A 15,483-nucleotide genomic window follows, 5' to 3' on the forward strand; every position below is an offset into this window, starting at 1 on the left:
CATATTGTATTATAGTTTATTATAACACAAACTTTTTAAAGTACATTTTCCTTATTGTTCCATTTACATTTTTATTAGGTGATAATGCTGGACCTCTTCTAATGACAGATGATTTAAACAGCGTTTATCAGCACTTCTTTAATAATGAATAATAATGTTTCATTAGGAATCTCTGCACTTTACGCTACTGTCAGATTTTATTTTGAAAAGCCATCGTACCGGAACAGGTTCCTCATAGGTGCGGATACAAAGATGGCGGAGGAGGAGAGCCAGTGTGAAGAATTTGAGCAAATAGACTTTTTACGGGACCGACATGTCCGCTTCTTTCAGAGAACACTGCAGGTGTTGCCGGAGAGATACGCCTCGCTGGAAACGACCAGGCGAGTTGACTGGAATGATGAACGAGGCTCTGGTTTCCATATGGGTTGTTGGGGAACTTGATTAGCATCCGAGCTAGCTGCGGCTCTCATATGAATGGATGGAGGCCAGTGCTACCTTAGCTTTGCGTGCTAGCTAACAGCAGTCAGGGTGGTGAAGTTACTACAGCGCGACTAGAGGAAAACAGGAAACTCTGGTGTTCGGGGGGTACACGGCGTCCTATGAAACGTAGCAATGGTTGTTTTATATTAACATGATAATTAAGGTTATTAAAATGTATCTTAAAGCTAAAAGGACGGTTTGGTTTGTCTAGTTATTCATTTGTAAACTTAAGCTAACTCCTGTTAGCTCAGCTGCCCCCACCCACTGACCTCCACTAGCAGCTAACACTTACTTACTCAGGTTAATGTAACTCTAAAGATGGTTTTGAATCGTGATTCATCATCCACTTGTCCGATGTGACATTGTTTACATTGACTCTGCTGTGTTGCACAGCTCTGACACTGCAGCCATGTTTACTTCAGCTCCATCACTATGAAATAAACAATCTATATGATTGCTCTCTGTCTTCTCTCCAGGTTAACTATCATATTCTTTGCCCTGTCTGGTCTGGACGTGCTGGATGCCCTCGATGTGATCGACAGGAAGCTCATAATTGAATGGATCTACTCTCTTCAGGTTTTACCCGCAGAGGATCGTAAGTCTCAGAACTTCTCACTATTCCAAACATGACCATTAAATTTGCTGAGTTCAACATTTGCCTATAAAGATGTTTGCACCACAAGTGTTCATGGCCAATAAGAAAGACATGAACCAGAAGCAGTAAAAGGTTGGAAGCTGCTAACTACATCATGAGTAAATGGGATGCAAGAATCTTTTAGAATGTGGTTTCAGTATAATGAAACCACATTTGAATTTCCTGGATCCAGACTATTATTTGTATTTGCATCCAATTGCACTCATGCATACATATCCGTACAGATATGTTAATGAAATTGGCATATCTGGTGTCTAATTTAGCCTCTGCTATACCTTTCCTAAAAACACAGGGTTAGGCTAACCCTAACCCTTTTGGAAAACATTTGAAGCCTGTCAACTTTAATAACAATTCCCTTGCTGCAAATACGAGCGCTGTCAAGGCCTCGAGGGAGCTGCATCAATAACATAATCATGGATTGGGGATTTTTCTGACATGGTCTATGGAAAATGAAATCCTGATATTGTTTTTTTAGACAGACTTCAGAAGATAAGAAAGAATCGCTGCCATAACAAAAATGTGAGGAATTAAAATTGGCATTATTGAAAAAAGCATGGAAATAGCAATGGGTGTCGGTCTAATGATCACACTTGGCGCACAAACTCTGGCACACACAGTTTGTCATTTCCTGGGTAGGGAGCTTAATTGGGCGAGTGGTATGTGAATGGTCAAATCAAGAGAAACCTAACAAATTACTCTTTAACACTCCCTATATATATTCAGACAGCTCTTTTGATGGGTATTATAAAAGAACAACATTTTCTTAAAGAATGAAAGAAACTAAATCCACTGTGCTTTAGAAAGTGGTTGCTTGAGCTTGTGTTTTTCATCAAAATGGAGAAATTGCAATTGAACAACTTAAATCGCCAAGAAGAAGTGTTTGGGTATTAACTTGTAATTTGACAGCATTGTATGGATGTGTGGACTGGATTTTTCTGTCTCAGATTTTGTCTCATGTACGACATTATCCTTGGTGGATCTCCTTTCACTAATATATGTGCATGTCATGTGCTGCTATGACTTGATATATACTCAGGAGAGACATGTTGTAGAGTGAGTGCATGTGTTTAGGCTCAGGTTGGGTTTGGGTGTGTTTTTCATGGGTGTGGTTTCTATGTTGTCTAAGGTGTATACAAAAAAAAGTAACTTTAAAGTGTTCTGCGTGTAAGTAAAACAGAAGTTGACACAGTTGGGGGTAGAGCTGGATGGCAGCGAATTAGGTTACTGCCAATATGAGTTCTGTCCAAGCATTTGTTATCGTCAGGTTGGATTTTGAAGCAGACATTAGGCTCCAGGTGTCCTCTCCACCAAACCGGTTCCAACTGGGCCTCTGTTCATCAGGGAAAGTTGGAGTCTAAATATTTAATTACTAAATATTTTTCCTGTCTCCTAACAAGCCACTCTGTGCCATCTGTTTGGATGCCCAGTTAGTTAATTATTCAAGACATCAACAGAAATCATGGTGGGCTAGTCATGCTTGATGGGTCTCAGTTTTGCCGGTGCCATATGTCTGTTGTCTGGCTGGGTTCTTGTCTTTAGATGTGAAAACTCAGCTTCAGAGGCACCTGATATTTCTTTGTGTGTGTGATGTCGTTGGATGAGGTTGAGACTTTTAACAGTTGTCTTGTTGTTGCTGTCTTCTTTTTATTTCAAGTTAATTGTCGTATATTTGATTTTGAAATAAAAAAAGGATATTCTACAGTCAATACCAATAATCTCAAATGTTTTGAAATCAACGTGATCAAAAGCATTAACAACACTTCGTAGTGGATCATACACATTGTACAAATGAAGCTCTCATAGTCTGCAATATAGGTTATTTGACACTTATCACAATATTGACCTTACAATGCTTTGTCATATGTTGAAATTGTATTTCCCATTACACTTATTGTATACAAGAGTGCTGGGTTGTTTGTGCTGTGTTTGCAGTGTCATCTCATTGTACACATTGCATCCTGCTGTTTGAGTAGTTCCTATTTCAGCCACATGGTGGCAGCAGAAGACTTAATACAGAGCTACTAGATAATTAAGTTCTATGTCTTTGTACCACCTTCTGAAGGTCAGTAAAAACAGCATGAGACCTAGTTTGTGAGACAAGAAGACAGATGGCTGTTTTCATGTTCCAGTTTCTCGTGATCATCCCTTTCCTCTTATTGTCTTTCTAGAATCAAACCTAAGTCGTTGTGGGTTTCGAGGATCCTCACATATTGGAATTCCTTACAGCACTAAGGTACCATCCCAACAGCTGTAATATGAACCACGGTGATGTTGTGTGAATATTTTGTTCCCCCACAGAGGGCTGTGAATGTTACAGGATTGCAAATAAGGAATTTCTTCTTTAATTTTAGTCTTTCCTCCTAATTTGTAAGAATAATATAAAACATTTTGATATATTTTTCAGGGTCCAGGTGTCCTCCATCCATACGACAGTGGCCATGTAGCTATGACCTACACTGGGCTTTGCTCGTTGCTAATACTGGGAGACGACCTGAGCCGTGTTAACAAACAGGCCTGTCTGGCTGGTCTCAGAGCGCTGCAGCTGGAGGACGGCAGGTCGGTACACATGCCAGAGATATGATATGAACACCAACACTCTTAATTTAGAATGACATCAACTCACTTTAGGTTGTTCATCAGTAGTTGTGTGAATTGTGGGCATGGTGTATATCATGTCTGGTAGAAAAACACACTATATCTGATGCAACTTAAATCCTGAGTGTAAACAGTCAGTTAGTTGCCTGATGATTGTTTAACTATTGTGTTTATCTGTCGGTTTGTGATTGTGTCTTTCTTGCTTCCAGTTTCTACGCAGTGCCAGAGGGAAGTGAAAATGATATACGCTTTATCTACTGTGCAGCCAGTATCTGTTACATGCTGGACGACTGGTCAGGCATGGATATTCAGAAGGCCATTGAGTACATCAGAGGAAGTTTGGTGAGTTGATTTAATAATTATTTTCCATGCCAAGAGCGCCACCCGTTAGAAAACCACCTCTATTTCTGCACCAGTCAAAGCTGCAGTGGTTCTACACTGGAATTGGGACAATTGGCCACCCACCTTCATGAGGTGGCACTCTGCCTAGAAAAGCTGAGCAGTGCATCACGATCTTAAAGCTGCGGCAGAGGTTTATCCACGGCACCAGAAAGCAAGAGCAACAAGCTGCAAGATAATGATGTGGCACTCAAGTGATATTTTTGTCAGATTGTCAAATGACGTGTAATTCAACCCATACTTAAGCCTCAGTGTTTGTTTTTTTAATTAGACGTGGGTTAGACACATGAAAGCTGAGGTTGTCTTCATGCTCATCATCTCAGTATCTTGCACAACCCAACTCTTCAGGGCAGAGTTCCTGATTACTAACTACTAACTAAACTTATTTTTGAGCTTTATATTTAACACAAGAGTGTTTAATTACATAGTTCCTTTGCCGTTTGCATGGGTGTGTATGCAACATATCCTCGTTCTGTTTTCACACATACACTAAGAAACAGATAGGAAGGTCTTTTAATTAATTAGCATATAACTGTAAGTCATAACTGAAAACTATTGTCATCCACAAGCCACATACTAGTGGGTGTTTTTAAAATGTCTTTGGTAAAGTGAGTTAGTTGCTGGTGAAAATAAGTATACAGATGGTTTCACATTTGCAGACCTGGCACAGTCGGAAAGTTTGAGCCACGCTTGCATTTGGACGGATCAGAGTGTCCATTTACTGACCTTATAGTTATAGTCTGATCAGACCTGACACATGGACAGAAAAAGGCTTCAGTTTTTCCCCAGCGACTGCCACCCGTTGTGCAGCTTGTGTATTTTTGTAGGAACCAGTGCTCATGATATTACTTAGAATCTTGTCATTGTTTCCAGGAAAAAATGGTTGTTCTAATTTAAGTGTTTAACTTTTGAAGGTTTTTGAAACAGAAATAACCACGTTCCCATGTGTCGACCAAAATACGTTTTTAGAGCTTACTCCTCCAAGTAAAATCTTCCTGGAGCCATTACCCCTTATTTCACATTTAACATTTTGTAGTCTGATGAAAGAGTGGAGCTCAATGGATGCCTAATGAGGTGAGCTTAAACAAAGACTGAACTCTAACAAATTATCAGGCAAATTTTATTTGTATAGCCCGTATTCCCAAATTCATATTTGTCTCTTGGGGCTTAACAAGGTGCGACATCCTTTTTAACAGGGAATGATGGAAAATCTGGCTTTAGAATAGAAATCTTTAAAAATAAAATGAAATCCTGTGGTATTTTAAACAATAGGTTTTTTAGACATTTTCATGGGCATTTTCACCTTTTATTTTATCGAAAGAACAGTTGACATAAGCTTGAAATGTGGGGAGAGAGAGGGGAAAGACTCGAAAACAAACCAGTGGATAGTTATGGCTTCTGTTCGAACCATCTTACCCATCATTTTAAAGCAGGAGTCGGCTGGCTCCTTAGATCTGCGTTGTATTCCCAGGATGAGGTTATATTATTTAAAAAATGTATCCAGTCCCCATGGCATCCATGATTTATCCAGTTGTGACTTGAATTTAACTTTTTCTTCTAATTGGATTTTTTTCTTCGTTCTCTCCACAGTCGTATGACAATGGGTTTGGCCAGGGAGCCGGGAGAGAGTCCCATGGTGAGTCTGGTCACTTTCTAATTGTTTATACATGGTTACAGCTTGCAGAGATAAGAACGTGAATCCTTCATGCACATTAGCAGGATTGTATGTTTCACCCGTAAGAGTAAAAATTAACACATCTGAGAGCACAGATTTAAAAGTCTCATGTATAAAGAGTGATTTAGTTTTTAATTTTAAAAGGTTAAAACGAATCACAAGGTTTGTCGCTGAGTCAGCAGTGTCATGGTAGAGGGCATGAAAGTGGCTGACGTGAGGTAACTGGTTTAAAGGATTAACCATTAAAATCCATCTCTGTAGATGCTTTGTCCTCTTTAATCCCAGCCCGCTCAAATTGAACCTTATTTTTCTGACACAAAAGTCTCCATCTCACATACACTCACACATTTAAAAAGCACAGCTTGAAGGACCTGTTTGACGGGGTAAAGGGAGCGTTTCCTTTTAACTTTGACTGTGAGCTCGTTCAGTAAATCTATGAAATTCTAACTGCTCAGTTGAGTCAGATCCTAGTGCAGCTATTAATTTTCCTCTTTGTGATAAATTCAACGTCTATGATTAAAGGCTTCAGTGAGACTCAGCTCTTTACTGTAACCATAGTCTGTGGGCTGATTGCATATCAGTAGCCATCCACCCTTGTATGTGATTCTTAAGCACCAAGATCTCAAGATCTTTAAATGTGCACAGATTGTTACAGGTTATTTGTTAGGTAATAATGTTAAAGTGACTGAAGTTCATCACCTAAAACCTGGTGTTAACTGGGTGCCTGGATGAGAAATTAACGTAATCTGAGTGTATGCATTAAGAGTGGTTGTTCCCTATACTGCATATTCCCAGTATGTCCTTCTCCCGTGGAAACAGAAACATAAGATGGTACAAAAAGAAAAATTAAAAAAGTTACACAGAGCATAAAATATTAAATGAGATAGAATGGTGAAAGTATTACTTATAAACATTTGATTTAATAACAGGCAGTGGCAAACAGGAAAGTCTTCAGCAAAATCCAAGTTGCACCAAATTGCACTCATTCGCCGATATCAGTCCCATAAATGTGCCAGACTTCTTTTTTTTTTCTTTATCTAGATCCATGCAATATTCCCTGGGAAATTGTTGAAATCGTCCAAAAACACCCCATCTCACAAAATCCTGGATCCGTCCCTTTGCCCCGATTCGTGCCAACATTATAATGAGTTATTTCTTGGCCCACGTCCAATCCTTTCACCAAGTTTGGTCAAAATCTGTTTTGTAGACTTTGCCGAATTTAGCGGACAAACAAAAAACTAACCAACAAATAAACAGACAGACAGGTCTTGTCTGTTTTCACCCCTCACACATGGACACAGGCAGATAAGCAGCCAGGCAGAGTGGAAGTGCTAGGGTTAAATATGAAGTTGACGGTTGGGTTGTAGCGGGTGATGGATAGATGCTTCTTGTGCCTGTACTGATAACAGGTTGTCATCAATCAACAAACACAATCATGTTTTTGTGTCTTTCACTATGAAGACGTACACCTTTCAGTTCCTAACTTAAAATGTAATGCAACACTATGTAAATTTACTGAGAAAAAGGATCCACTGCAACCATATATGCTGATTCATTATTTTGGCCTCCGTGTCAAGTGATTTACACGTAGAGAAAAAAAAATCCTATCGATCTCTTGGTTAGCTCTGACTGCATAGTCCCTCTCAGCGAACTGAAACGGAGGCTGTCACAAATGCAACGAACTTTGTAGAGATTTTTTGGTATTTGAATCGTTTATTTAAGTCTTTGTAACTGAATTACAGTTCAGCACACCAGTCGCTGTTCTGACAGGAGACCATACCCACTCACCAAAGTTACATAGAGCAAGAACAAATGTTAAGGACGGGGACTGGGAATGAAAGAGGCATCATTCTCCCCACGCCAGGTCAATGTACCATCAAACTAATGTTGAAGCGGCTTCTTTAACGTACAAGTTTCTTAAATGTTGCGTTAAGATTCTGGTGATTCACTTAAATTAAAGTCCACAGACACCTCTCCAAAGTTATTGTGAAGCCAAAGCTGACGTTTTCCTCACGAATCCACATTTAACAAGAAAAATAAGATCATTGTTTCTCAGGAAAGTTGGTATGTGAGTAGCAGCACGTGATCAAGTTTTTGGCAGTCACAGGGCCGACATGCCGACACACCCTCTGCATTACTGCATCGCCCTGTAATCATCTAGTTGTCTATCATCTACACATGTCAGGATGAAACAACTGGAACTGCTTTTCCGATTTTAATACATTGTCATAAATCAGCAGCTCCATTTAATTGGATTGATTTGTGATGTGCACGATCCACATCTGCAGTGTGTGTGATCCACCTGCTTATTTGTGTCCCCAGGCGGCTGGACGTACTGCGCCATAGCCACTCTGTGTCTGATGGGTCGTTTGGAGGAGGCGCTGAGTCAGCGGGAGCTGGACAGGATCCGGCGCTGGTGCATCATGAGGCAGCTGAGCGGCTTCCACGGTCGTCCCAACAAGCCTGTAGACACATGCTACTCCTTCTGGGTGGGAGCTACACTAGAGGTACAGAGCGGTGGAACAGACAGACGTATTCAGAGATGCGCTCTTGCATGTGTTAACTCGTTTAGTTCATTTAATTGTTTTAGCTCTGATTTTCTTCACCTCTGTACAATTCTCTCATGGAAGAAGCGAGAGGTTTAGAAAACTGCTGACGAACACTGATTAATATGCAGCATTTTTTGATGATAGAAATATATTCACAAAACTCAGTTTATCCTCTTCCACCAATACACTCCAAAAAAACCTGTGAACAAACCTTTCAGCATTTGGGTCATAACTATGCCAGGGGTATTTACATGCACACACATGATCCAGACAACTGAGCTAAACAGCTATGAGTAAGCCAGGGATATACACACACACACTCGTACGCACAGGAACAGTGAATTTCTGGGTCAAAACTGTGCCAGAAGGACAAATGCACACACTAAACAAATTATTTGTCCTGCAAAAGAGCAAAAGTTCAGTATAGCAAACATTAAGGTTAACATCACTAGTATGTATGTAGATGCAGAATATGAAGATCATTCGATTGCAGTAGCGATGTCTGCCCCCTAATTCAACATGCTCTGCATCTTTAAAGTTAAAATGTATTTTAATTTGTGGAAACTATTGATTCAAAATGATTACCCACTCTTAGATTTTCATTCTCCCTCATTTCCTTCCTTTTCTCTCACACACTGTGGTCCCAGCTGTTAGATGTGTTCCAGTACACAAACTTTGACAAGAACAGGAGCTTCATCCTGTCCACGCAGGATCGGCTTGTGGGGGGATTCGCCAAATGGCCCGACAGCCATCCAGGTAAATGATTTGACTTTTAGATGTGGAAGGTTATGGACCATCTTGCACTAAATGCTCACAAACATCAGAGAACATCCAAATAAGAAGACACTAACAGAAAGACAATTACGTGTCATGCGTGTGCTTTTGTGGATGAATTGCTGTTATTGTATCTGTAGGGGGTTTTCTGTGAAAGTAAGAGTGACGCTTATCCTATGTACTTTTTTTAAAACCCCTGTTAAAGCCACAGGAGTGGAGTGGCAGGTGCAACTTGTGTCAACAAACAGCACAAAAAGACGATGTGGAGATTTTTGTGAAACATATTGATGCTGTTTATTTGTCAGTAGCTTCAAAGAACTTGCATCAAGAACAAAACACTTTGGAACTGAGCAGTTTCAGTGTCTTTGTCTCCTTCCTGCGTCAGATGAGCAGTTTTCACTCTGCTCTCCACAGGTGCAGAGAGGACAGGGTGGAGTTGTGTTGAAAGTTTGACTTTGAATGGAAAACCTCTGGTAACCCTAAACTTCAATGGCGCCCATGTTTGTGTGTGTGTTCGTGTGATGTGTAATTGATGAGGTGATTGTGGATTGGCAGCCTGAGGACACAGGAGATCGAGCTCCTCGCGTTACAGGAACAGGGCAGGGAAGATAGTCGGGAGGAAACAATGCGGTGAAGCAGATGCTGCATTGACAAAAGCCTCGTTAATACACAACAAAAGAGTTTTAGGAGATAAAGGAACTCTGCTACAATATGGGTACAGATAACATTGGACTTGTCTGTACTCAAACAGCTGAGTCATGCTCAGGAACTGGTCTATGAAGATAGAAAGGTAACAATACCACAGAACAAAAGAAGGTGCTGGGTATTCGTGAAGAGGATCTGGACCAAAAATAGTCAAATCTATTTTGACAAGAGCAGTTGTTATAGTGTGGACACAGAATAGATTAGATTTACTCCCAAAATCAGATCCACAGCTCTTTTTCCAGGACTTCATAAATATAAAAACATCTTGATACATACAATTCCCAACTGATGAACCACAAATCAAAACATAAATAGAACTTGTCGTTGCTATTATTGTTTAAGAATTATTAGAAAGCAAATCTTTTGTGTTGAAAATTAATTTGTTGTGATTAACAAATGTGTGAGGCCTCAGTTCAGTTATCATGACCAAAAGTGGATTTCCCCCCATGGATTTCAACTGAACCTGAAGCTTCACTCAGCCTTATAGAGATTTGTACAGTTTATTGCTCTTTGTCCAACCACCACTCACGACTTGCTCAGGAGTAGGACATAGTTAGCAACTAAAATAAAGAGCCAGATGTTCTCCCCAGCAGAAATAAATAAATGATAATAATACAAATTGAAAACTAATAATATATATATATGACAATCTCACATTTTACTTTAGATTTATCCAAACATGTTCAACCTTGAGTCTGAGTCCTTCTGGAACAGGATTGATGGAGCTAATGGTTCTTTGATTGTTTCTGAGATCTGTGTCCAATCATCTGTTATTTCATTATAATTCAATTACTGCCCCATTTACTGGCCTGTATGGCTTTTACGCAGGTCCCAGGGGAGGAAGGGGCCAACAAATGTGCATTATTTATAATCTACTTAAAGGAGCAGTACAACAAAAACAGTGCCTCTGCATAGTGGTGTCTTATTATGTAAATTCTGGTTATTGTTTTATTGATTCAGTAATGGAAAGTGAGCTGACGAGTCATGTTTGTGTAATAACTGATCATCCTGGATGCACTGGACCTGTCACATGCAGGTGTTTCCGCTCTGATACATATTAAGATCTCTGACCTAGTTTTTCCTTTTCACCCCCCTTTCTCTCACTTCACTCTTTCATCCCTCACTATGCTCCCCGTTCCTTCCTCTCTACCTCTTTCTCTCCATTTCCCGTCCGCCAGACCCTCTCCATGCCTACTTAGGCTTGTGTGGCCTGTCTCTGATTGGAGAGCCCAGCCTGAGGAAGGTCCATCCAGCTCTTAACATCACCCAGAGAGCCTTTCAGCACCTCCAGCAGCTGCAGCAGACATGGAGGGACAGCACAGGCAGCTGTGGCAGACAGCACTGACAGCAGGACGAGCCGCAGCTTCAGTCAGGAGCTGCTAACAGCGGTCAGTCAAAGGCAACTGGACGTTTGCTGCGTGTCTTCAAGATGTTTGGCCGCTCGATCTGAGAGGCCGCATTCTTCGCTTGCTTGACACTCCGGTTACACAGCTGTAACTTCGGGGATAAACATTTCTGTTACCCAATCTACGCTGCACTTTTTTGCTGCGTTTTTATTGGTAGACCGTAATAAATGATAATGCTCATTGTGGTTTGTGGGAATTTAAAATATGTGCCAGAGAGTCAATAAGAGCCATTGGAGACTTAAAGAAATTCCAGATGCCTCAATTTTGAAAAGTCTTTAGATTATAATGTCTCCTGATCCTAATCCTCATCATCATGGTCAACAGCACAGTTTACTGTGAACTTCCCACTAACAATTGATTCACTTCTCATAGACATAAAGGAGTATCCTGTAAGTCAGTGTATTTCCCAGGAGGGAACATCTAAATTATCTTTTTAGTAGTTCAGGGCGGTCTGATTTAATGTGAATATGCACTAGATAGATTGTTAATGTATTAAGACCTTATATTCTACATGACAAATTTAATTTTTCTTCACAAACCAGTAAAACCCCAGTGGTAATACTGGAGTGAATTCTTTAAATTTAGATTTAGGTTCCTACAATCTCATACAAAAAGAAAAAGCCACAGTCCTCCAGACAGGTAAAGTGTTTTTTTGTCTTCACCCGCCCTTGTAACATCTCCATACTTACATTTCTCTTCAATTCCCAAAACCCTTAAGCTGTTCACTCCCAAAGGTGATACCAGCCTGGCAGGTTTACTCTCCTGAGTTTCTCTCTTCAGCGCCCTACAGTTTCCCCACTTCAGGCTCTGCTCAGCGATCAAGAGATCTGAGGTCAAATCTGTGACTGCAGTGAGGAGGGAAAAATGTAAACCCCCTCAAAATAAGATTAAAGTATATTTAGCTACGGGGGAGAAAATCTAATTTATTGTTCAAATATTTCCTAAAGGCAATACAAAAATGGATTTGGCCGTAAGGGACTAAGTTAGGAGTGGGGAAAATCCCTCCTCTCCTACAAGATGGTAGCTGTCAATTTTAGCAGCAGATCCAAAGCCCAACATCCCCCTGACTCCAGATCTGATCTCTGCTCCTTCAGCAGCTTCCATACTCGAGGCACGAGCTGCCCTGAAATCAATTGTAGGAAAGATGAGGCAGTGGTGTTGTAACTTGGGGAGATGTGTTCTTTTGAACTGCACTGGGGATGCAGTCATTTTATTTTCAGAACAACAAGGATTCAAACAAAACCTGAGAACAATGGGCATGAGCAGAATGTGCCACCAAGAGTCAGGACAACAGATCGGTTTAACGTCTTTTAAATTGTTGACCAAGGTCCAATACACCACTGGACACCCATCTCTGAAGCCCCACCCATTCTTCCCACAGATGCTCATCAGGTTTGAAACCAAATTTAAGTTCATACAAGCCTTTGAACTGATCCACATATGAGAAATATATTTTTTAAAGGTTGTGTGTATATATATATACATATAAAATATACAATATTTTAAACACTAACATAGCAGCCAATAATTATTTCCTGTATAAAGACATGGAGGAGTAAATGCGTCCTTAGCAGACAGCTGACACTCCCTCGGTGTATGTAGTGTTTACTAGCTACCATGCAGGGCATTTAAGGATCTGCTGTCTTCAGGCTGCAATATTTACTGAAGCAGTGAAATATGTATTAAAAATGGACATTTACAGGCGAAGCATCTCCCTCAATATTATCAGGAGCACCAACCAGTAGATTAAATGGATTGTTTTTTTCTCATCTCACAGAGCAATTTAACTTGCTTCACAACACCCATAGATTGTATGTGATGAGATATTTGTTTCGATCCGAGATGTTGCTGCTAGAGTTAAACATTTACCATCGATAATTTTGAAATATATACATATGACCTTTGAATCTTAATTAGATCACTTAAACTCTAATCTGAGCTCAACCAGTTCCTCTTCTTATTAAACCAGGTACACAGATTCCTCCAGAGCCCAGTGAAGCTAAAAACGCTTTCATTATAAGACCCTGACAAAGCAAACACCTGCTCCCTGACACGACGGGCGAGAAGGAGACTATATCACAGCAGCTCAGAAATACAGTGGCCTGTCTGCAGCATGGGACAGAAATAAAAAAACTGTTCCATTGGTGCTTTTCTTTGCCCCATCTTAAATCCAGCTGTACCTCACTTTTTCTCATTTGCCGCCAAGTTGCCCTCTTTTTTTCCCCCTGAGACTTGGAAACCAGACCGGGTGAACAGAGGAAAGCAGAGAAGTGGATAAATAAATAATTTGATCCATCTATTATTGAGAGTTAACCGTCGGAGGCTGGAATCTCCTCCTCCCTGAACCCCAGAACAAACCTCCAGTGTTAAGTAGACCCCAGTTTTGTGCAGAAACAACTGCGTCTTGTATCACTGTACTGTTTTAAGTTAGGCTTTTGCCGGCGCCAATAGGCTTTGCTGCAGTTACTTGTGGGGATTAAGCCAACTTCTCTGCGGCTTTATTTCTTTACAGACATTTTGTTATTTACCACAAAATTACCTTTTACCCTCTGGGATCGGTAAGATATTTCTTTCAGTGCTGCTGCCGAACTGAGCCTCTGACACACAAGTTCAACAAGATTAGCTGTTTAACTAGTCATGATTTAATATGCTGTTGTTTTTGTCAATACTTTGTTGTGAGAGGTCTGAAATCTGAAGAGTGGTGCTGAATGAACAAATGCACTGAAAGACAACGGCTGCTCCTGCACCGCCACTGTGGAGCCAGATCTATTGAAATCGTGTGTCTTCTGAAGTGACTCTTACTACGTGTACAATCTCCTTCAGCGGAGTTCTGTCCTCGGCCAAATCACAGTGCGAGACCACTCTGACTTGACTCTGAAATGTGCCTCGTGGAGTATCATGCTGGGTCTCTGCTCTGCTGAATGCCCTCTGACTTCTGATTTCACTACATGTGCATCTTAAACTTACTTAAATTGAGCTTCACTAGGTTTCTTGAAACGTCTTGAAAATACTTGTTCTCTTTAGGGTGGAGGGAGGAGAACTGTAAACCTTCAGGAAGTGGAACATCTACTCTGCAAAGTGCCACCTCCACTTACTGAGACAGACGCACGAAAAGCTGACTGGTAGAAGTTGTTTTTACCAGAATCTCACTCTATCTCTCCCATGTCCGATCGATAGTGTATTTCCAGAAGATGGAAAGAATTCATTGTGGCAGAACCCTTAAATGCTTGCTCCACTTTGAAAAGGTTGAGAGATTGGATGGATGGATCTGCCACTTACCGCAGAGGAAGGCTGCATCTCAGCAGTTGTTGTATTACGTCTTTTTTTGCTGCGTCACGCTGCAGTCGATGCTCACGGCCCCAGAGCATGAAAACATGTGGACTGACACTCCGCGCTTTACATGGGGCCGCAGTGCAGAGATCGTTTCAGTTCATTGAGATGCAGCTGAGAGCCACATGTGGCCCACCATGAACCTTTGCTCCTTAACCAACTAATATACATAATGTAAGAAGAAATGATGTAAGAAGAAATGTAATGGAGTTTATTTTTTCTATGCTTTGTAGAAATATTCAGTGTAGATAAACGTGTACATGTATAAATATGTGTCTTTTATTGTGCAAGTGCTCAAGGTGAAAAAAGAAAATGTTTACAGTGAAATCAGTGAGGTGGTTAATGGAATTGGATATGAAAACGTTTGTATGTGATGAATGATAGTTCTTCAGCTTTGAATTTGAGGATGGTAATAACGATTCTAGCTTGGCAGTGTATAATGTATTTATGGTGAATAAAAACACAAACTAACTTTTACAGTAGTTTTGGTGTCAGTGGGTTTGTTTGTGTGTCAGTTACAATGTGTGCATAAAGATTTCACATTTGCTTCTGGTATAAAGACTTAAAGTTAAGGGCTGTGCAGGTCGGATTAAGGTGCATTTATCATGAATGTGCTCAACAGTTCCAATAAAATGGTTTTACACACCTTGCCCCTCATAAATGGTCCTTTGGTCACCAGGAACATTTAAGAGTCATCAATGAATAAAGTAGATGTTAAAGGAATCAAATGTAACTTTTGTTTAGCCAATATTATGTTTGAAGTCATGATTAAACACACTGGACCCTATGTCATCCTCAACCATTAATCTTGAGTGGCAGTAATGACTCGGCTCGGAAATGATTGACTTTGTATTTTTTTTGTTCTGATTAATATTAAATACAAATGAGGTGGATGCATGTGATCACATCTTATTG

At 40.4% G+C, this 15,483-nt stretch overlaps 1 protein-coding gene across 2 annotated transcripts; it reads left to right on the forward strand.

The window, feature by feature from the left end:
- Positions 1-245: 245 nt before the first annotated feature.
- pggt1b (protein geranylgeranyltransferase type I, beta subunit) lies at positions 246-15,045 on the forward strand. Of its 2 annotated transcripts, XM_062381805.1 has the most exons (10): positions 246-380; positions 957-1,075; positions 3,304-3,368; positions 3,540-3,691; positions 3,940-4,072; positions 5,720-5,765; positions 8,127-8,311; positions 9,001-9,109; positions 11,011-11,220; positions 14,263-15,045. In XM_062381805.1, the coding sequence occupies exons 1-9, from the start codon at positions 253-255 to the stop codon at positions 11,175-11,177; spliced, it is 1,104 nt and encodes a 367-aa protein (XP_062237789.1). In that variant the 5' UTR covers positions 246-252; the 3' UTR covers positions 11,178-11,220; positions 14,263-15,045. The 2 variants fall into 2 exon arrangements, with proteins under 2 accessions (XP_062237789.1, XP_062237788.1); XM_062381804.1 differs by having other exon boundaries at positions 11,011-15,045.
- The last annotated feature ends 438 nt before the right edge of the window (positions 15,046-15,483 follow it).

This window comes from Platichthys flesus, chromosome 3 (assembly GCF_949316205.1).
Source record: "Platichthys flesus chromosome 3, fPlaFle2.1, whole genome shotgun sequence".
NCBI lineage: Eukaryota > Metazoa > Chordata > Actinopteri > Pleuronectiformes > Pleuronectidae > Platichthys > Platichthys flesus.

Coding starts and splice junctions, on each gene's coding strand:
- pggt1b (XM_062381804.1), top strand. CDS start 253: ATGGCGGAGGAGGAGAGCCAGTGTGAAGAATTTGAGCAAATAGACTTT. Junction 3,692..3,939: donor CTGCAGCTGGAGGACGGCAG/GTCGGTACACAT, acceptor TCTTGCTTCCAG/TTTCTACGCAGTGCCAGAGG. Junction 4,073..5,719: donor AGTACATCAGAGGAAGTTTG/GTGAGTTGATTT, acceptor TTCTCTCCACAG/TCGTATGACAATGGGTTTGG.